We start from the raw sequence: 21,372 nt of genomic DNA on the forward strand, positions 1-21,372 counted from the left end.
GGGCGGCTTTAGAGGTTGGTTTAGGAAAAGTGCATGGGCTGAGTAGCTGGATCAGAGTTTCTAAGTGTTCATCCCAATTCCCCGCGTTCTTTCATTAACCTTGCTTGGTCTTTGGACTCCTTTCACCTCGCACTGAAGGACTTGAGTGACCCGCAGGGCGGGAAGTGTTGTGGCCAGCAAGGTTTCTGGGCGGAGTTGGCATTCCTGGGAGGGGCGTGGACGCCGATAGGCGGGGCTTGGTTTCCTGTGGGCGTGGTTTAGTGCCCTAGGCGGGGCGGGAAGCGCGGGAGATTTGAACTTTCCTGCCGCCCAGTCCAGTCTGTGATCCAGGAAGTGAAGTTGCTTGGTTGTTTTTCAATCAGGCCCTGTAATTATCAGGAGCTCAGGACGGTCTGCAGAGATGGTGGAAGGGCCAGGCTGTACTCTGAATGGAGAGAAGATTCGGGCGCGAGTGCGACCAGGCCAAGCGGTGACCGGCGTGCGGGGACCAGCTCTGCAGAGCCTGGTGGGCACTGCGTTGCTCCCCGGAGCCTCTCCAGCTGAGGTCTCTCCCCAGGTGAGTCAGTCCTCCGTCCCTTTTGGAGTCTGCAGCGGGAAGTTGGAGTGACAGAAGAAACAGCTTGTTTCTGGGACCCGTGGTCTCTGCATCTACCCTGGTCCCCGTGTGCTAGGACCTGTGTTTCCCAACATTTATCGTTACCTGGAAAGGGAGTGAGTGAGTCCTAGCCAGAAGCTGACTAACAATGCCAGTGCTAGATCCATGGAAGGCCACTTCTGAAAGTCAGTCCTCAAAAGGTGTCTTCTGATGCTTACCGTCTACTTTCACTGACAATATCATCGGATTTGTGCAACGTCTGGTGCCTTTCTTCACATTGTAAGACTGAACCTTTAACATAAAATCCTAGCCCCTTTGCTTGCCTAAAAACCCGCAGTTGATAAGTAATATATAATTCTAAAATTGCACATGGAAAATTTAGCACTAAATACTCACTCAGTTGAATATTGCCATCTAATGAAGGGGCAGTAAAACCTACTTCTGGTTTCCTTAAGTGAATTTAGGTCTTTTAAAAGTAAATTGTAGCACAGCTTCTTGCCACTCAGGCGTACACTGCAGATGGCTAGATCGTCATTCAGTAAGAACTAAGAACTATACTAAAAAATATTCTGATTAAACTATCATGCTTTTAAAGCCCTTTCGATGTGTGGTTGATTGTGTTTCATGGATACTTGCAATATTGTGCTGTGCTTCAATTTCTCTTGCAAAGCCCTTCTCATCACCTTTGGTCTAGGAAAGAAGTTTTCTGCTATGAAATTGGCATATGTTCCCAACTTGAAAGAAATGAGGAAAACATATTTTCAAGCTGAGAAAAAAATGTTTTCGATCTTTCTAACAGTTGTGCTTCTGTTTATTTTGACTTGATATGTCAGCGAGTGCTCTGTACTTTTTTTTTAAAAAAAAATTATCATGTTTTTCAAAGTTATTTCAGAGTACTATGGAGATCCATGTTAATGGTTCCTCCAAAATATTAATGTTGATGAAGATCACTCATTGAGCAAAATTTTGAATACCCTTTAAGTACCAGAATACAGGGAGGTGAAAGTAAGTTTGCTTTTATACTAGAGTTGGGGAAATGCATTCAATAAAGGATATCATAAAAATTTACATTTACAAATTAACATCTACAAATGGGTAGAACCACAGAGGAAGGCTGTGGTTCTCTGTTAGGACATTGGGAGACAAGAGAAGTCTCCCCTGGGGAGGCAACATAGCTGATATATGAAGGGGGAATAGGAGATATAAAGTTCTTGGAATGAAGGTGGGCCAATATACAGAAAAATATCATCCAAGGGCCGGAAAGAAAAGCTGTGTGTGTGTATGTGTGCAAAAGGGTATGTAATAGGAGGCTGCTTGTTTGTTTCCACCTACTCAGCCCCAAAATAATCACACAGAAATCATATTATTTGTGATACTGTTTGGCCAATAGCTTAATTATATTTCTGGTTAACTCATATATCTTAATTTAACCCATGTCTATTAATCTGTGTATCACCATGAGGCTGTGGCTTACCCGGTAAAGTTCTGTCATCTGTCTCCGGCTGGACTACATGGCTTCTCTCTGTCTGACCCTGCCTTCTTTCTCCCAGCATTCAGTTTAGATTTCCCCACTAGCTCTACTCTTCCCTATCTGCCCAAGCCAGTTTCTTTATTCATTAACCAAAAAAAAAAGCAATACATAGACAGAAGGACCTCCCACATCAAGGATGAGATAGGAAGATGGCTTTATATTAAAGCTGATAGGCAGATTTTAAAGACCTCCATATACCACATGTGGGATATGTATTTTTTGAGTTTAATTTTATTTTTTGTGTTTGCTTGTTTATGTGGTTGCATGTGTGTCAGAGCGTAAGATGGGACAGCTGGCAGGATTAGCTCTTTTTCTACCTAGTGTGGGTTCCAGGGACCAAACCAAACTGACATCTTCAGCCTTAGGTGCTGTACCATTTACCTGCTTCACATTAGGGACAATTCTTCCTTAGGATCATGAGAAACCCTGCATTGTAGTTAAGATTTATTTACAGTTTGAATGGAAACCTGTATGAAGAAGAGAAAAAAAAATGGAAGAAGTCTCAAGTAGGCATTGCAATGGTCCAGGGGAGGAGCTTGGGCTCAGCTGTTGATGGTAGAAATTAAGGGAAGAAAGCCAGTCACTATTTCAGAAGCAGAGACTGTAGGACTTAGCAATGCTTCAGATATGAACATCCTCAGTGATACCATGCTCTATATCATCCAACAATAGCGTTTTGTGATGGACCCTGCGCTAGTTACTGGGAAAATAAAACCAAAGAAGAGTCCTGTTGCAAGAAATCAAGATTATGTCTTAAATAATCATCTCATAGATAGTTAGGCAAAATAGTATTAACAATTGCTTTTAGGTTTATCTTGATTTACTGCAACAAAACATGGGGCGTAGCTAAGCATAAGAAAGAATAATACCGCAATAAAGATAAACCCGTTGGTACAGAAAAGGAATATGGGGCCTTAAGGTGAGCTGAACTCAGTTAAACACTCTCACATGTAGTAAGGTGTTGGGCCAAGATTTGCTCTCTTTTCAGACTTCAAGACAAATACTTTTATGCATGTTACAGCAGATCAGTAATAAAAGATTCAGTAATGGAGTGGTTAATGCATTGGTACACCTTAAGGCCCTGTATGTGAGAGTGATTTCTTATTAACTGAAGAAGTATGACCTTGGGTTTTGGCGGTGTCCTCCACCATTTAAATTTTGTTCACCTCCGTCAATTACCTGCTCTGATAATTCTCTTCATTGCTGTGTTCAGATGGCACCAAAGAGTGCATCTTGATAACCTAATATAAGTGCTTTATTAATGGTTGAGCAATGATTAGAGTCCCTTGGCAACAGTACTCACTGAGCTATAGTCCGCAAATAAATAGCCCTGCATTTAAAGCTATTACTGATAATGTCTTAATAGAAAGAAGAACTAATTATTGGAATAGAGCCTTGTCATTAGGATGAAGGATCTGCTTCTATTGACATTGGATTGAACATCAATATGAAATTAATTATGTGGCTTTCAGTAAAATTCTAAATACTCCCTTGTGGCTTCATTTTCTGGGCCTTTGATGTATAAAAGCATAGTAATAACCTTTGTAAATATCAACAGTCTTTTGCATTTGAGAAGGATGTTGGATCTGTACTAAATTTCATTAAAATATGGACCATTGTCACAAACTTCTGGCACGATCATTATTGTAACAGATGACCCCCTGTTTCTTCGGCATATATGCTAAGTAACTAAAGCTATTTAATGTTCCCACTGCTGGCTTGAAATGATTAGTTTTCTCAAAGCAGCATTTAAAAATAATTGCATACTGTATTCTTTACAGTACTATAAATATGAAAAAAATAACAAAGGAGAGCTAAGGAAATATTAAGTGGTCATTTAGCATAAAAGATTCGAACTTAAGATAATCATTCCAAAAACCAAACATAAAACATCTTACCTCTGGAGCTACTGCCAGGCTGAACCACTTACTCTGTTTATCATATAGCATTTCTCTTTGTTCTGGTTACAGTCCATAGAAAACCCACTAATTCCCCTCCCGCTGTGGCAACCCCTTCTTATTTTGAAGAACGCTCCCTGTAGAAGATCTTGGCATCTGCCAGTCATCCACATGCTGTATTATTCTTCTAAGTTGTGGCCCACTGTCTTGTCAGCTTAAATTCAGGCAACCGTGTAAGCACATTGCATGAAACTCTGCTGGAGCTTGTGGGACCTTATGGTAAGAAACAATATCGGAATGTAAATGAACACGTCCAGCTAATGAGCTTTGAAGCGTCAATCCTCCAATTTTAATTGTTGGGTGGATATGGTATTTTAGTGAAATCAGTGTGTGATCTGCATGTGTTGTTAACTTTCTTTCATGAGAATCAAACTGTCTGTGCATAAGTATTTACCGATTAAAAACATGCACTGGTTATTCTGATGATTTCTTAAAATGTCATACATGTCTTTAATATGTTACCTGCATGGAATCATCTGTGTGATGCTTTAAAGCCTCATGAACAGGCTAGGCATTTAAATATGAGTTGCATGGATGGAGAAAAGCCAAGCTTTGAATACTGTAAAGAGGCTAAGTATGTTTTTAGGAGTCTGTCTGGAGTTTCTTATGACCATATGGACCTTTAGTTGTCTGTGTCATTTGGTATTAGTACATCAAATTACAGATGCCCCAGAGTAAAAGTCTTCCCGCGTTCAAAGTAGAAAAAAACAAAGATGTTTTTCTTGCCTTTTATTTGAAAGGATATGCTAATCAAATATTCAAAAGGGTTTCCTATATATTTTATAGGATATGTATTAAATACTTCTTGCCTTTTAAATGCATACTGATAATGACTTGTCTGGAGGCTCGAGGTCATTATTATAGCACCCAGCATTTCACAGACTCAGGAAGGGAAGGGTAACGACGTAGATTCTATATATTCTATAGATGATAGTGGCGAGTTGTCTATGGCCATTGTAGCTTTGATCCAACATTGTTTCAGATGCTGTAAAGAACATCTGGTCATCTTTACTTTCGCTACATCCCCATCTGGAGATGCTTGTCCTCGCATCTGACTCTATTTGATCAAGGGCAAACCAGAGGATCTAAAAGCTCTTAGCTTTAGTAGTTAGTAAAATAAACATTTTTGTGATTGCTCCTCTTTTTCCTGGAGCACTGCTTTCCCAACATACCCACTTATGGAAGAGTATGTGAGAACACTGCTTCTTTTGTGAAGAGGGTGTGATCCATTGATATCATTAGGTGGGCTAAAGTGTGTTTAGCCTCGGCAAAAGTTCTCAAGGATGTAGAACACGTTTTCATCTATGGACCTAAAGACATTATTTTAGATCTTGGGAATCATTTTGAAATTAGGGCTTTTGAGTGTTTAGATTGATAGATAAGTGACCTATAATTTTAAAAAGTATATTACTGCGACTACGAGGGTGGATAGGACATTCTCTGCGACAACAATATACAACTGAATGCGAGTCAAAACATTTGTCTAGGAAAGTCTCATTTTTCTCTGAAAAGTTCATCTTCCTGGTTCACCCATGGATAGGCAAGATAAATGGTAATCAGCACAATAAATCATGTGCTGTCTCTGAAAATATATGTTGCTTTGAAGATTTCATATTATTAAGCCACTTGAAAATGGGAAGGTGAACCCTACTCAATCATACTTAAAATTGTGGCAAAGGAGATTTTCATCTCTATTTCAGACAAAGAAAGGAAAAGAATCAAATGTTCAGATAACACAGTAACAGGATTATAAGGGTCAACATGAGAAAGTCAAATACGTATTGGGCAATTGTGTGTAGTTATAGCAAAGATAATAGCTTTCTGGAAATTAATATTTGAATTTGTCCGGGCAACAGAAGCTTGTAGTAAGAGGTGATGACCTTAGATTCCACAGCAGGACAACTGAATATCTTGTAAATATCTTAGATTTATTGCAAGAGCCTTGCCCAGTCTTTATGCAGAAACTCATGAAATGAGATGGTACCGAAGAAGAAGCAGAGAAAAATATATGAAGGGGCTTGCGGGAGACAGTCAAGTAGAGTTGAAAATTTTATTTTGCCCCAAGTGTTCCATAGAGTTGATTCTTTAAAAGTGACAGTGTCTTTGGGAATCAGATGTCTTGGGCAAAGGACCTGCATAATGGATAACCCAAATTTAAAAAATGATCTTTACGTGTCATTTTTTTTCCAAAGATGAAATATCGGAGTACACTTTTTAAAGCCGTGTTTGAATGCCAAATGAATCTGTGAAACAGGGGGAGGTACGGCAGGATGGGGTTCTTCTTGGTGGCTAAACATGAGTCAATCTGATCGGAAGAGATGGCATGGAGGATAAAGTTCTCTACTCTAAGGGAAATTTGAAGGGGTAGTTTCAGAACTTTAACTTCCGTGTAGCCTTGGATAATCTTGTGAGTTGTGTTTCTTCCACTGCAGATAATTAGAAAATAACAGAATGTTTTTTTTCTTCTCTTTATTTTATTTTTTTTTTGTCAAGAAATTTTGGTAATAGTAATTATAAAAAAGGCATGGTGGTGGAGACATAGTCCTATATTTTAAATCCAGTCCTGATTTTAGGAGGGAAGGGGCAAAGGGTCTGTTTAATTCTATGAATGTTACAAATATCCCCAGACACTGTAGATAGCCCTTGGGGATATTAGCTAAACAGAGTCACTGTCCCCAGGAAACTACTATAGATAGGGGAGGAATACAAGTCACAGCCACATAATAGTTCAGTGTAATAAGGACCATGGCAGTAGAGACGCAAACAATCTGCTAAGCGTGGCCAGCAGAAAGCCTCACGATTATTCAGTTTCCCAGGTTGGCAACAGGGAAATGTGGGAGCCAGAGAGGTTTATGGAATATATATATGGAATTATTCAATGTTTCCCTTTAATTCCTAAATATCTCATTAGTTAACAAAACAAAAAGAGCCAGTTCTATAAAACATTCAAGCTAAGGTCGCACAGTATCTGTGGCTGGATGAATTTCTGCCATGCTGAAGTCATTTGATCATTTCAGGTCACTGTTTTTCCATAAATAAGTATTTTTCTCATCTCTGTTTATTCCTCTGCCTGCCCTTCTGCTACCACCTACATTATACTTTTGACATTCATTGGGCCATAAACATTTTTTCAATATGTTTAATTTTGTAACTATTTCCAATTTTTCCTTGATGTCATAATGTATATTGTTTTTTAGCTATGAAGAATAGGCAAAAATACCAGTAGGGCAAGTGAGACTCATTTTACACCTTTAAGAATCTTGTTTGAGACTCTCTGAGGCTCTCTCAGCCACGACAACGTATTTCACTTTTCACTGACAGCTGTGTGAAGATATATAATGGTCTCATGCATTTTAAGCATATTGGCCTTTATATTTTTGGATTCCTCCTCCTAGGCACAACGGAATTGATTTGCAAGGGCATATGGTCTCCTCTGAGTTGTTAATAAGCAAGTGGTCCCGGAATCATAAAGGTTTGAAGGACAATCCATGAAGGTTTTGTTTTATGATACTTAAAATTTTCACATTTAGATCTCTGTACAGTTTCTGATAGTTAGCAGTAGATGCACTAATGAATGCTTATGACCACCCTTGCTGCCTTGATTGATTACACTATATGTGTGTGGGTGTGTTTATATGTATGTGTATGGGTATATAGGACAAAAAAATTTGTGAAATCAACCCAAGTGTGGTTTTAGGTGCTCTTCATAGACTGTACATGGAACCATATTCTCCACCTTGTATGTCCTATATACTCAGTAAAGATATGGTTAGAAATTACTTGAGAAAAATCTAGAAGATGTTTTAGATCTCTCCCTAGCAGGTATTGTAGCCCTGGGTGTTTCAATAGCCAAAAGTTTAGAATTCTATTAAAACTCATATTTTCTGTTTTCTTTTCTTTTCTATAGGATGCTTCTGAGACATATGTCTGAGTATAGTGGTTTATCTTTGAAAGGTACCAAAAATTAGATGTGAATTTTACTTATAAATATTTCAGTTCTCCAGTTATAACAATAAATACTGGTACATTTGCTCCTCAATTCAACTTCAGTGTTCTGACAGTGGGACAGTTGTCCTTATAGAGTACAAAATATCTGTCATATATAGGCCAGGTTTTTGGATTTATATGATTAAAAAATACCAGGAGAGTTATGATGTAGGTAAGCACAGGATTAACTAGGTAAGCGATCAAGAGCATTTTCTTTCAGTGAGATGAGGATCATTCATGAATGAGATTTAGTTGGGCTAACTAGGTGTGCCTAGTTTTGTGCTATCAAATGCGATTTCAAGACCATTTTTTTTTCATAGATGTCTTTTGACAGATTTCAAATGAGAGGATGGACCTGGTGATGCCATTTGTGTTTGGACATTGGCTTCAACCTGAGAATGATAAGATGGACTAATGTTCTTACGTGCTACACACAGTGTTTGAGGATCCAGGTCCCTGGGGGACTATATTCCTCTTAGTTTCCTGATTTATTCAGAAAACTTATCAATCTGTAGATAAATACCACAGGTATGACTCCATACCAACTCCCCTTTATACCTGTGTTGTCTGTCCTCTGTCCTGATATTAAATTCTATGTCTCCATCAAGACCAGCACATTGCGTGTGCTTTAGCCTTCTCTTCTTGCTTCCTAAGGATGGTGCAGCAGGTGCTGTGTTGTGTGGTTGCTTTCTGCGCCTGATTCTTTCCCATTGATACACAAGCGCAGATCATCTCAAAACGAACACAATTTGCTTTTCTCCACTTCCTCTCATCTCCCGCCTTTGTGCATTCATTCTGCCTCACTGCTGCGATTCCTCGTCTCTATATCACAGGCCTTGTGCTCATCGGGTGTTTCCTGTTCTCACACCTCTAAATCTCTTTCTATGAATTACTCCTATATGGCTGAGTCCAGGGGCCAAGCTCAGACTTTGTCTTACTTGGCTTGCCAGCAGCCGCTGACACGTCCTCTTCCTTGAAGCATTTTTCCACGTGTATATCTCTGCCTCCCACGTGCTTGGATTAAAGACATGAGCCTCCACAGCACCAGACACCTCAACTTTCACACGTCTCCCACCAAACCCACCTTTTCTGTCCTGTATATTTTCCTCAGGTCTCTCTGTGACGTCTTTCTTATGGTTCATGCCCCAAACTAATCATCCCAGCTCTCCATCTCTCCTGCTCTTCATTCAGTTCATTTGCAAATAACTTTGTTTGACTTTCAAAACATGTTTAAGAATTTGGCCATTTTCAGGACGCTGGACCTCACTGATCCAGATCCTTGTGCTCCTTAGCTGGATCTTTGCGGTTGTCTCAAGGACTATTCAGATTCTAACCTTCAACTCCTTCAGCCAAATCCAGCAGCCACTGATTTCATTTCAAATCCTAATATAGACCATATTTTTGCTTCACTCCATGAAGACGAAAAAGCCACTCCACGAATTGGACCTTGGACCACACAATCAGATTCCTTGTATATGTCAAATCTCACTCATCTTATCCCGCTAGTTCTCTCTGCAGTAGCCACCCTGGTCTGTGACACAGGAGAGACATTGCACTCTTACTCCTTTTACCAAAGCCATGGCTCACTCCCTTACATCCTTTACAACTTGGGCAAGTGCCAGTTCCCCTTTGAAATTATTTAAAATTGCAGCGGGCTGCACCCTCCTGGCAACTTGATTTCTTCATCTCTATTTCTTTTTTTCAAATATCCTAAGAAACCATTCTCATACGCCTCTCCCTGTCCTTTCCCCATGAGAGGATGAATGCCACAATGATGGAGGAATTTAGTTTGTTCTACTTATTGATACCTGCCCACCTTCTAGAACACAGTCTGAAATATACAGGGAAGTCAACACACTTTTCTGAAATGAACTAATCCAATTATACAGTCACAAATCAGCCATGTGTAAATGGAAAGAGTTGTCTTTCGAGATGTCATGTGCCACTTTGGATGTCAGCTGTAGACAAAGCGAAGAGAGTAGCATGAACTGTCATAGCGGTTGGGCATCTACAGTTTTTACGTGAGTGATGTAAGTTCTTGTCAAAGCTGTTAATTTAGCAATTTGAGGCAGCTTCACATGAAACAATTAAAACTCATTTACTACTTTATGCGTATTGTGACAGCCCCCGAGTCCTTGCCAAGAGCCATTATAAAGCATGGTGAAGTCAGAACTGGGTGAAGGAAAGAAAGAAATACATCTGGGCAGGGAATAAGTGGGTGGAAAGAACCATCTAAACATATGAGCTCTCATGTAGGGAAGGGACGTGGTGTAGGACTCTAAGGGGAAAAACATCAATGTGGCAGCTGAAAAAAAGCATATGTCATTGACCGGATGTTGGGTAGATGTGAGTTTGTTCTTTAACTTGTAAACACATCGGGCCAAATGAGCTATTTCCCTTTGAACCAAGAACCTGGGAAACATGGTAGGCCCAAGTGTGTGTGCGTGCATGTGTGTGTGTGGTGTTAAACGGGATACAATTGATCACTGGCTCTCTGCTGGAAGCCTGAGTAGAACATCTCAGAGAGTATGTATGGCTAAAACCAGATACGAATGAAGAATTTACAGGGCAGAAGAAGAGACAGTTGTCATTGGAATGGCGAAGAAACAAGGTTCTGAGGCATTAATGTGTAAGTGCAAATTTAAAATGACAGTAAGACTTTTAAATCTCGGATCCCCAAAGTGTGACCTACCCTTACTTAGACAAAAGTTACTCATAAAAGATCTATGTCTGCTCTGTATTCCATCATCTTAAAAGTGTCCTTGCTAGTTTAAAGGCCATTGTACATAATAATTGGTTGCCATGGAAACCTACCTTGAAATCTGCTGTTGCAGTCTATCCCTGGCTTGAAGTGTGTATAAGTGGCTTAGAGACTGCAGGAGACAGAAAAGCAAGACTCTTGCTGTCAGTCAATCCAGGGCAGTCACATATTCATTTACAAAAACAAAGCAGATTGGAATGCGTGTTTTCCCCTCCCTGAGTACTCTAGCCTGTCTTGTTAGAACTGGTTAATCATACAGAGGTCTTTGAGTTCATTTGTGGAAGAAAAGAGAATTCAGAAGACGAAGTTCTAAGGACATGGTAACATCTGGACCGGTAATTCTGATGCCAGAATCTCACATGTTTTTCCTGTTTATTTTTTTTTCTTTTCAGAACTAGAAAGCTTTTATAGTTTTAACCATTATTTGTATGTGTTTACCAGTTGTTCTGAGCCTATAACTAATACCTCAGCTGTTTAGAGCATTTGGTGCAGAATCATGAGGGCCAGGCCTCAGCATCCACCTCACAAACTGAGCATCCCACTAAGTGCCTGAAATTCAGCTGTGAGGGTTTAAAGACAGGACAGTCACTGGGGTTTGCTAAATTTCTGCCTCCCTGAGAAAACAGGATCTCATATGGTAAAAGACAGACTGAGGAGAGGGAGACCCAAGGCCCTCTTCTGACCCCAGTGGGTATGTATGTATGCAACTCTGAAACACACGAGTCTAAATTCACATAGATGAACATAAATAGAATTTCAAAAAATGTTGTGTATAGATTGGGGCTAAAGAGAAGTTCTCACAGCAAAGAGCACTTGCTGCTCTTACAGAGACCTTGCTGCTCTTACTGGTTCCCAGTATCTACACTGGGTGCCTCATAAATGCATGTAATTCTAGCTCTAAGGGATCAACAACTTTGTCTGTCCTTAACCTGCACCTCTCCACACACATTAAAACACACTAAAAGTAATTTTTAAAATCCTTTAAAAATATGTGGTTATCATTTGTGCCTATCTTATCTTATGTAAAGATGCATTTATTTTTATTTTATATGTATGAGTATCTTACTTGCATTATGTATGTGCACGGCATCTATTCCCAATGCTGTAGAGACCAGAGAAAAAGCATAGGTTCCTCTAGAATTGGACTGAGTTATGAGTATATGTTTAATAGTTTTATTAAATTTTGTGTGTTCACTAAATGATGCCTCTGAAAAATACCTAGATAATAAAGTATGATATGAGGAACACTAGTAACACACTGCTGAGCCTAAGAAAACAAACGTTACCAATATCTAAGCTAAATCCTATTCTTTATCTTCCCCCATGAAGGAACCTATATTTAGTGTTTATGCGTTGCATTAGTTTATGTTCACAATTACATGAATTGTAATCCTAACTAAATTGTTTGGTTTTGGAAGGCTGATGGGAAAGTGAATTTCCTTTTCTTTGGGTTGACATTATGGTTGACATATGGTGGGACATATCATGTATTAGATCTCCCACTCTGGATGCCAGGCTTTAATTTGTAACATCCACAGACCATGGGAAGGGGAAGTCTCATTCAATAGCTCTCTTAAGGATCCTTATGCTAAAGGCTAGCTCAGGGTTTTACTGGTTCTCTCCACGTGGATCTTTGTTTAGATTTTTGGTGTGGATTTTTGACTTAACTATATTTTCCTAAAAGTTCACCAGTACAGTTAAAAATCTACATTTTCATATTTTATTCATTACTTTTAGCAGTCCAGTTGGAATACCCCTTCAAGGATCATGATTGTATATAGTTTTGAAAGCAAAAAACTTTGTTAGTTCTACAACAGTCTCATAACTTCACTATAATTTCTTGTGCATGCACACGCGCACACACACAAACGCACACATACACCCTATGGTCTTGGGAAAAGGTCATCTTAATTATTTACACTGACTTTTATTTTTCAATTAAAAAATTGGCTGTTGTCTTTTCGAGTCACTGCATAGTAATTGGACAAAATACAAGTGTATAGATGATTCCATTATTTGGCTTCACAGAGGTTGCTTTTCTTTTAGGAATGAACCTGGTCATGGGATAATAGGAGTGGATTTCAGAATTGCGTTATAATTGTATTTAGAGTTTGCATGTGTGTGTGTTACATATGTATGTATTTTCTACTAGGCTGCCACAATGAATACTCAGGATTCTGGCTGGAAATTCTTGAGACTGTTTAATGGACATGTTTACAGTGGTGTGGAAACCTTGGGGAAGGAGCTGTTTATGTACTTTGGCCCAATAGCCTTACGGTAAGACAAACCTCTACGATACATTATGATGCTCTGTCTGTGAATGTATGGGGAAGCCCTTGCTTGCAGCTTGCCAGGTTTTACACTTAGTCCTGTAGAAAGTGGTCCAGATTTAAGAGAGCTCCAGTAAGAGAGGCTGAGATTCTATCATGGAAAGAAAAAAGCGCAAGTAGAATGTGTTGTGATGTCATCATTACTTAGAGTTTAGTAATTTGTCTTTTCTTAGGAAGAAAACATGGATGGGCTAGGTGGGCTTCTCTAGTACACCAGAGCCAAGCCTCTGTTTTGATTTTCATGTTAGTTACGTTTGGTGACATGGATTACTTTGTATTTGTGACAGACTCTAGTTTGGTTTAAGTGCATTGTTTGATTTTTTTTCCTGTCTTCTTTCTCCTAAGCTTTGAAGGACATTTTGGAACTGAAAGAATTCATAAACTTTCCCACAGACAGACTGAAGTTCTTGTGGGAATGTATGGATAGTATATTAGCAAAGAAGGCCTTAATAGACTTGCTGACAATTAGACTCTCATGACCACCTATTTGGCTTGCAGGTAAATGAGACAGGCTTGTAAGTTGGCAAGTCTGTCATATTATAGTGAGGCTTTAGAGGTCAGCCTCAGGTTTGACAAACTGTGACTATGGATTTGTTTCCTGGAATTCTCTCTCTCTCTCTCTCTCTCTCTCTCTCTCTCTCTCTCTCTCTCCCTCCCTCCCTCCCTCCCTCCCTCCCTCCCTCTCTCTCTCTCTCTCTCTCTCTCTCTCTCTCTTTTCCCCCTTCAGTGTTTAGACATTGATTAGCTACGACCTGAAAAGCTGAAAAGCAAAAGAGCTGTTCCTGGATCCCATGCTTCTAACAGAAGGTGAATAACACTCAGGGAGGCCAAGAGACATGGCTTTCTGATTGTTATTTATTGCGTCTCATCTACTGCATAGTTGGAGTACTTCATGTTTCTGTAATTGCTTCCCCTGTGAGATGTTCTCTTAGTTGTCAGCAGCTTCTGTCCTTGGGCAACATTGTCACATCATGGCTTTCCTTAGTCTGGAATTGATAACATCAGCATATGTCTGCTGGTTCATGCAGTAATGATATATTGCCAGTTCCATTATTACTTCAGTAGATTGATGTGATTGAAAACACTCAGCTCTGGACAGGGCCATATGCAAGGGGATCCATGGATGATAGTCGAAAACATTGATATGTTATTGATTCTTGGTTTTAGGTGGAGATTTATTTTAGTGGGAGGAAAGGGAGGCTTTTTATCAGATGTTCCCCACCAGACTGATAAGGAGGAAATCATTTCTCAGTGAAGAGCTGTCAGGAAGTGTTCCATGAAGTTCTAAACAAGGGCACTCACATCTTCAAGCTACGTGAATGAGTAGCATCCCTGGAGAGTACCTCTCTCAAAACATGGATGGGAAGAAAAATTCACTGGCTTGCTTGCATTGAATTTCCTGCGGCCCTAATGACTGTTCTATGTAACAATTCAAGGTCGCTGGTAGATGTTGGAATCTGAACTTAGCAATCAAAAATCAACTGCATCCCATATTACAATATGTCTTTAATTTTTTTTTTACATGCACTCCTAACCCACGCTTCTTAAGGAATAAAATGGCCCCAACAAAAGAGACAGCACTTGTGTGGAACGGCAGGTCTCTGCATCATAGATAGAAGTGTAGTCTTCAGTTTTGACTTCTTTTCTGGTGTAGGAGGTCCTTCTGTTTGTGTGTTGCTTTTTATTGGTTAATTAATAAAGAAACTGCTTGGCCTGATAGGGCAGACCTTACATAGGCAGAGAAGACAGAACTGAATTCTGGGAGGAAGAAAGCAGAGTAAGAAAGCCGCCATCGAGTTGCCAAGTTAGACATGGTGAATCTTTCCCAGTAAGCCACGACCTCGTGGTGACATACAGATTATTAGAAATGGGTTAAATCAAGATGTGAGAGTTAGCCAATAAGAGGCTAGAGATAATGGGCCAAGCAGTAATTTAATTAATACAAATTCTGTGTGGTTATTTCGGGTGTAAGCTAGTCGGATGACCGGGAGGAACAAAGAACTCTCCATACAACACCTTTCTAACCACAGTGCTTGTCTGTGTCTCAGAGAGTATACAGCAGGTAACATGCTTAGATTTCCTTCAGTTCTCCAAACACCAAGGTTGGCATAGTCAAAATTCCCTTTGAATTTTAGTCAGAATGCATGTTCATTCACAGGGAAATTATGAATCTTCGGGGATTCATTTGTTTATAAAAGTAGAATATACTATAAGATTCTGGCATCTGTCTCTTTCGGTGGCAACTATATGGTGTCTCTCTGACTTTGCCTTCTTTCCTCCTCTATCTCTGCTTGGAATTCCCACCTGACTTTCATCTGCTAAGCCATCCACCTGACTTTCCTCTGCTAAGCCATCCACCTGACTTTACTCTGCTAAGCCATTGGCCAAAACAGCTTTATTTATCAACCAATAAAGCAACACATATTCAGAAGGACATCCCACATCACCCTAATATAAATTTGCTTTAAATGCAACTAATATGACCACAAACTAAGAAATACAAAACATATAATAAGCCCCCCCACCAATTCTAATTTTATCTACTTTAGATGCATATGTGGCTAGCACAGCATGGACGTGCATCATTGTGCCTATCCAATTAGTCAGATATACCATACAGACTAACTTGAACCATTAAAATGGATGCAACTGTTCCATTTCTAAGCACTTCTAATTTCTGATTTATTTGACTCTTACTGACTGTGATTTGTAAACCTATTCAGAGACTAGAAAGTGTATTTATAATATTTGATAGATTTTTGCCATTGGACTTTCATAATAAGTTTTGTAGTTTAAGTGCTATGAGCCTTCCATTGATATACATTAGATAATGTAACTGTTCTTCTTAGTTTACTAATCTGACTTTGTGGGATCTTCAAACTAGTTATAAAAGAGTTACATCTTCAGATAATTTTTTGTATTCCATCACAAAACATGAAGGATAAAATTTAAGTATGATAAGAATTCTAAATTAAACCATATATGTCAGAATCATAAATACTCATGTTCACACACATATAGATGTTCTTCCTGCATGCATGTATGCTTACCATGTGTGTGCATACCCTGTGTGAACAGTAGAGGACATTCAAGTTCCCTGGGATGGAAGTTATAGATGACTGTGAGTTACCATATGCTGGGAGTTGAACCCAGGTCCTCTTAAAAGCTGAGCCATCTCTCCAACCCTTGGATTATACTTCTTTGTAAGTGTGTATGCATGTGTGTGTTTGCAACACATGTATGTGACTATGGAGTGTGTCCATGTGAGCATTTGAGGTTATTTATAATATTTTCCCCTGTTTTTATACAATTATCCTGACAGTTTTATTTTGGCAATTACCTTTTTTCTAGTAAATTTCTTTGCAAAGTTATTGAGAAATAATTGACCTCATCTGTATTTCTGAGATCACCATGTTCTTTAATGGATCCAGGCATCCATTTTAATTAATAACACAGATTTTTAAAGTAAGTTTAAATATGATAAATGAGTTATCTTGCTTTATTCGTTTTTTAATGTCTTCATTTGCTCTTTAAGAATTTCAATATAGTTTTATGGTATTCTCTTCCCCTAACTCCTTCCAGATCCTCCCATCCTCTCTACCCAGCAAACTTCATATTCTTTTTCTCTTTAAACAAACAAAAATGGAATTTGATTTGGACTACCCATTCCTGCTCATGGGGCCTGCCCTGAAGTCTGGTTGGTATGTCCAGTGATATTTCATTGAAGACCTCTCCCACAAACTATCAACTGTGAATAGCTTCTTTGCTAGGGGTACGACTTTCTCCTCTTGATGCTGAAATTTTGTCTGCTTTGAGCTTGTGCAGGTCTTCTGCATGCTCTCACAGTCTCTGTGCGTTCGTATGTGCACCTGCCCTGTTGTGTATGGAAAACACGAAAGTCATCCACCACTTCTGGTTCTTACAGTCTTTCTTTCTGCTCCCTGCCTCCTGACCCCGCCATTCCTTCACATAGGTCTCTTGAGCCAAGGTGTGATGAAGGCATCCCTTATAGGGCTCTAAAGTCTCTTAATTTCTGCTGTTGTCTAATTGTGGGTCTCTGTATTAATAACCATCTACAAGAAGATGATTAGGACTGAATGACACACTCACGTATGAGTATAAATTATGTCTTCAGGAGGCATTTTATTGCTATGTTCATTGAGCAAAATAGTAGTAGTAGGTTTCATCTAGGGTCCATGACCTATTTAGTCTCAGGTTCTTGGCTTCTTTAACAATGTCAGGTATGGGTTCTGTCTCATAGAGTGGGACTTAAATACAGTTTTGAAAAAGTGTCTGTTTGCTCCCATAATATTTCTGCCACTATTGCACCAGAGAACATATCTATCGCGCTGATTGTTTTTGTAGCTTACAAGGTACATAGCTGGGTGAGAGTCATGATTACTTTTATTCTCCAGTAATGTACATTAAAGCTTCCCGTACTAAGAACTCTAGCCAATAGGGATGAAGCCTCCAGTTGACTACCAGCTGGTTCTGTCCATGTTCTATGCCTTAAGTGATACAGCAACAGGGTCTTACTGTAAAGTTTGGTGATAAACAGTTATGTTTGGAGGAGGGGGCCTATGGGACCAGTTTTCCCGGTGATTCAAAAAGATGTAATCCATTTCTGATACTGGTGGTTTTATTTGGTATCATATGATGTATAGTTTGAGTATTGTCTCCTCTATAATATGGTAGCTCTGTATTAAATTTCTATATGTGACGTTAGCTCAACTTCCTTGTCATAACTTATCTCTTGCAGTTCATATACATGGTGAATTATTTAGATTTAATTTTGAGTGATTCTTGTATTCTTACCATACCCTCTACTTTGTTATGATGGGTGGTTATCCTTTCTGCATCTGTCTAGATAAGTCTTTTACTGAGAATGTGTTTGTTTTTATGCAAGATGTTGTCCTAAAGTTGTATGTTCTTATATACTTTACTGGTTATTTGTGACCTTATGGTAATACTGTCTTACAACAATTAAGAACTGTTAATATCTCTGTCCTTTCTGATTTTTATGTAGGTTTGTTCTGATGCACTAACTTGCATATTGTGTTTGGAGAAAAGAGAAATCAAAGCAAATGACTTGAAAGAATGTAACAACTAATATGATACTTAATACTGACTGTCAACTTGACCCGATCTAGAATCATCTAGAAGATAAGCCTCTGGGGCATAGCTGTGAAGAATTATCTAGATTACATTAGCCTCTAGCCATACCTGTAAAGAGTAGCTTGATAAAGTTGTTTGAACTATGAAAACTCAACCCAAAAACAGCCAGGGTATTGGACTGCATAAAAAGGGGGGTGGTGGAATATAGCTGAGGAGAACACAAATGGCTTTCTTCTTCTTTATGGCAGAGAAACTTGTAACCAGAGTTTTCAAGCCCAGACAGCCTCTATAGGGATATACATTGCCTCCATAGGGATATATACTGCCTTGATAGGGGTATATACTGCTTTGATAGAGGTAAATACTGCCTTGATAGGGGTGTATACTGCCTTGATAGGGATATATACTGCTATGATAGGTGCATATAGTGCTTTGATGGGCTGTATACTGCCGTGATAGGGGTACATACTGCCATGATAGGAATATATAAGTATATCCCTTTGATGTTTGAGTCAAAACCAACCCTTCTTTCCTTGTTAGGGTGTCTCAGCGCAACAACACAAAAATTAGCAAAGACAGAAGTGTTTCACAGAGTGAGTGAGGATTTAGGATAAATCAGAGGTTCTAAAACAACTACTTGTAACTGCAACCCAATGAACAAAGAGACATTTTAATAGGGTTATATAGGAATTTTCCTTGGCAAACCTTATGTAGCAGAAAGCTCAAAGAACCTCAAATAAAAACAAATATCCCTCACACATACCTACTCATTGTGCTAAAAGCCAAGAATGGAGCGAAATCCTGGAAACAACTAGATTAAAGGAGACATATGAAGAAACGAAGTTGAAAAATACACTGGGCTGTTCATCAGAAACTCTGCAAGACAGAAGTCAGCAGGGAGGCCTCCAAATTGCCAGAACAATAAACCTCTCGACTGAGAATTCTAAAGTCACTAAAAATATGTATTGAAAATGAAGGGATGATAAAGACTTGAAAGAAACAAGTGAACAAAAGCTCTGAGACGCCAACAACAGCAGACGCACAATGTTGAAAGGTCTGTCTGTCTCACATATGGGATAAATAGCTGGTAGAAATTTGAATCTGCAGGGAAAAAGAAGAGTAAACAGAGAAAATATAGCAGTAAATAATATTTTTGTCTTAAAGTATGTCTAAATCTTTGCCTTTCCCCTTTGTTTTATTTCTATTACTCAATGTTTACATTCATTTACAAGTGCGGTTTCTTGATCTGCTCATTGAGGAGACTCCTTATCTCTGATGTTTTTTAGTTTTATATCTTAAAATTTCTCATTTATTCAGGTGTCTTAATTTAATATGTCAATGAGTATTATATAACAAAATAACTATTAGTGTTTTAATTATTCTTTTTAATTAAAATTACTGTTTGACACCTATATCATAGTAGATATTCAATCTTTTAATTTTTGTGTATCTCATAAACATGTATAAGTATATATATGCTGTAGATGGAGCCTGCTTGTTTGTTCCCAGCTGCTCAGACCCAAAATAATCACATAGAAACACTATTAATTACAACATTGCATGGCCAATAGCTTAGGCATATCCCTAGCTAGCTCTTACATCTTAAATTACCCCATTTCTATTATTTTGTATTTTACCATGACCTGGTAAGATTCTGGCATCCATCTCCTGCAGTGACTACATGGTGTCTCTGACTCCAGTTTCTTTCTCCCAGCATTCAGTTTAGTTTTCTCACCTAGCTCTGTTCTGCTCTGCCACAGGCCAAAGAAGCTTTTTTTATTAACCAGTGATAATAAATGTATTTGTAGCATACAGAGGAGAATCCCATATCAATATTCATTGTATTATGTTGTATATATGAATATACACATATGTATAAAATCTTAGATAAAATGTCTAGAAGAGCCTTACATAAATATTTAAGCTTAGAAATGGAAATGACTTTTCTGTTGAGACTTTAGGGTGAATCTAGTAAGTAGTTAAGTGTTCATTGGGTTTGGTGGGTTGTGGTTGCTTTCCACTGCTTTAGTAACTTCAGAACTCCAGCTCCTTACAGATCTGCTGGAAGAACAACATGAGGCAGGTCCAGTGTCCTCTGAAAGCCCATCTAGTAAGGAAGGGTCTTTCCTTCTAATACCCCTCTCGGGGCTTGGGGCGAGCACCTTCCCTCCAGGTCCTCTTCCTGTAGGACTAAAGGCTGCTCGTGAGATGCACTGAGATAGATGGACCTGGGCAGGCAGTAAGCATATCCGCATCCTTCTACTCCCACCCCTGCTCCCCTAACATTGATTGTGTTCACAAATCTAGGGAAGCTGAGGCTGATGGGGAAAAGGGGGCAGTTCTATTCTTAGAGGAGAGACCAGGAGAGAGTGAAGGCCCCTGCCATTTACTGACCCAATCCATCTGTCCTTCTATGCCCACTTGGACTTCCCAGGGAACCCTGGGAAAATGTATTCCTCCCTTCTTTTTACCTCCTGTCCTTGTGGGGGGTGCTAGTCTGGGCTAAGCAGTAGCTGCAGGCTGTGAAATGGGCTCTACCTCTGAAAGGGTTCTTTGTGACATCGGTGTTAGCCCTGCTCCTAGAGATAGTTGCCCATCAGGCTCCACCCCTCAGAATACCTACAACAGTCAGCTTCTGTCCTGGGCCTTGGTGACTTCATCAGCTGCCAGGCTTCATCACACTGAGCTGCAGATTACATCATCAATCCACCTAGTCCCCTCTACTACACTGGTAAATTATTACCATTTGCAAGGTGTGAGGTCAAATGCTTACTTACTTCAAGGAAATTAATGAGGTGTATTGCAAGCCGGCACCCCAACAAGAACCTGCCAAACAAAGAGGCTGAAACCTTCAGGCTACTGTCGGAGGCCTACAAGGTCCTATCACATGCTAAAAAGTGATCAGCAGTATTCTAGAAACAAAAACACTCTCGTAACTGGACCTTCTGGCTTATGCCTGTGATCCTAGCCACTCAGAAGGCTGAGGCAGGGGAATCAAAAGCGCTAAGATAGTAGATAGTCTGAACAAGTGAAGTCTCAAAAAGAAAGGAAGGAAAGAAGGAAGGAACAAAGGAAGGAAGGAAGGAAGGAAGGAA

General features: G+C 39.3%; 1 protein-coding gene across 2 annotated transcripts in view; it reads left to right on the forward strand.

Annotated features, from left to right (window-relative positions):
• Window positions 1-309: 309 nt before the first annotated feature.
• The window catches only part of Neil3 (nei like DNA glycosylase 3), a 44,439-nt gene continuing 23,376 nt past the window's right edge, over window positions 310-21,372 (forward strand). For both annotated transcript variants that reach the window (XM_050147303.1, XM_050147305.1), the window contains exons 1-2: window positions 310-556; window positions 12,985-13,109. In XM_050147303.1, coding sequence (XP_050003260.1) covers window positions 401-556; window positions 12,985-13,109 — 281 coding nt within the window. In that variant the 5' untranslated portion in view covers window positions 310-400. The remainder of the gene's footprint in view (window positions 557-12,984; window positions 13,110-21,372) is intronic.

The sequence above is a fragment of the Alexandromys fortis genome, unplaced genomic scaffold (genome assembly GCF_014885135.2).
Source record: "Alexandromys fortis isolate MF-2015 unplaced genomic scaffold, M_Fortis_MF-2015_v1.1 scaffold_32, whole genome shotgun sequence".
NCBI classification, from domain to species: domain Eukaryota; kingdom Metazoa; phylum Chordata; class Mammalia; order Rodentia; family Cricetidae; genus Alexandromys; species Alexandromys fortis.